Raw genomic sequence first — 1,649 nt, 5'->3', positions numbered from 1 at the left:
TTCGTAGTAAAATTAAGTATAAGTAGGAAGTACTTACTAGGTAGTTATATAGTAATTTAATTAGTATATTTGTTTGTTCTAACTAAGTATATATAAACTAAAACTAAAAAAATATATTTTGTTTCATATCCTCCACGTGCGGAATTTCTTAAGGCTTAGCAAGCTATGACAAGCGGTAAACGAGTACAAAGGTTGTAACTAGAAGAGATAATTGTTTACTTTATTTCTTTATTTACTGTTCTGTGTTTTAAGAAAATAAGTTTAAGAAGTTATTTGTAAATAGTAATAATCTATATATATATATATATAATGTATAATAATTGAATGTGACTATATTTTACAAAATAATAGTCCACTACAACACAGCCGAGACAGGTCACTTTGGAAAGACTAAAGGTTATGGGATACAGTAACATGAGTGCACATGCACCACATCATTGTAACTTCTTTATTGTTAGCCAGGCACGGCTAAAAAGTCAATATAATAAATAATAATAAATGTATATATAAATGTATAATGTTATGAGATTTAAGCTATTTTTCTGAACATTTATGTTTTTGTGTTATAATTTGTAGTCATTCTAGAATGAAACAGGCATAATTAATATTTATTTCATAATTGTTTATGGGGTTACGAGATCAGTCAAATCAACCAACCCCATACACATATTAATTAGTCAAAACAACAATTAAAATATACTTTTTTTTATTAAGAAATGTTTGATAACTATCTGGACATTATAAGAATTTCGCATTTGAAATTTGAAAATTTCCTGATACATAAAAGTATCTTTAATCTTAAAATTACTTTGCATGTTGGACAGACAACATGCAAAAAAGAAAAAAAAAAGGCATGAGAACTATATTGTTTTAGAAAATATCAAAATTAAATACCTTATTTTTCAAAAACTACATACTTATAGGACCTCTCATCTCAAATTTAAAAGAATTTCATCTACTGGTTTTATTTTTGTAAAGAACTTTCATGAGATTTGCATTCTTACTTACACCGTAAGCAGGTCATAGTCAAAGGGTTAACTGTAGCATCCAGCTATTCTTATGAACATACATTATGATGGTAAACAATACTGAATCTATTATTGTAATCATAGCATCCAAATGTTCTTATAAACATACATCATGATAGTAAACAAACTACTGAATCTATCATTTTCACTGTAGCATCCAGCTGTTCTTATAAGCATACATCATGACAGTAAACACTACTGAATCTATTATTTTAACTGTAGTACATAATTGTTCTTATAAACATACATCATGATGGTAAACAATACTATATGGTGTTTTTGTTTAGTCTCAGAAAAGCTGCTGTCACATCTTCTAATACATAACTTCTAGTTCCTATCATTGAATATATATTCATCTTGAAGTTATAAGTAGTAAAAGATAGTGATTAACTGACCATCATCTTGATCCTGGGTTTGGAGTTGCTTACAGTCTTCACAACCCTGTAGAGGAGGAGTAGCTGTAATGGTCAAGTAACACTGGACAGTGTCCTGAATCTGGGTAAAACTGATAAAACAAAAAATGTGATTCATTAGCAATGCATTATTGTTTGGTGTATATTGGCAGAAAAGTGTTAGAAGCAATGTCACTCTTGTTTAATGTATTCTAATAGCTGTATGTAT

At 28.4% G+C, this 1,649-nt stretch overlaps 1 protein-coding gene across 1 annotated transcript in view; it reads right to left on the bottom strand.

Annotated features, from left to right (window-relative positions):
• The window catches only part of LOC106466773 (DDB1- and CUL4-associated factor 15-like), a 56,851-nt gene that overhangs the window by 26,689 nt on the left and 28,513 nt on the right, over positions 1–1,649 (bottom strand). Inside the window, exon 6 of the mRNA XM_013927073.2 lies at positions 1,424–1,533. Within this exon, the coding sequence (XP_013782527.2) occupies positions 1,424–1,533 (110 nt within the window). The remainder of the gene's footprint in view (positions 1–1,423; positions 1,534–1,649) is intronic.

This window comes from Limulus polyphemus, unplaced genomic scaffold, assembly GCF_000517525.1.
Source record: "Limulus polyphemus unplaced genomic scaffold, Limulus_polyphemus-2.1.2 Scaffold2378, whole genome shotgun sequence".
In the NCBI taxonomy this organism is placed as follows: Eukaryota; Metazoa; Arthropoda; class Merostomata; order Xiphosura; family Limulidae; genus Limulus; species Limulus polyphemus.
The sequence above is the reverse complement of the archived record's forward strand: the minus strand, read 5'-3'. Positions and strand labels throughout refer to the sequence as shown.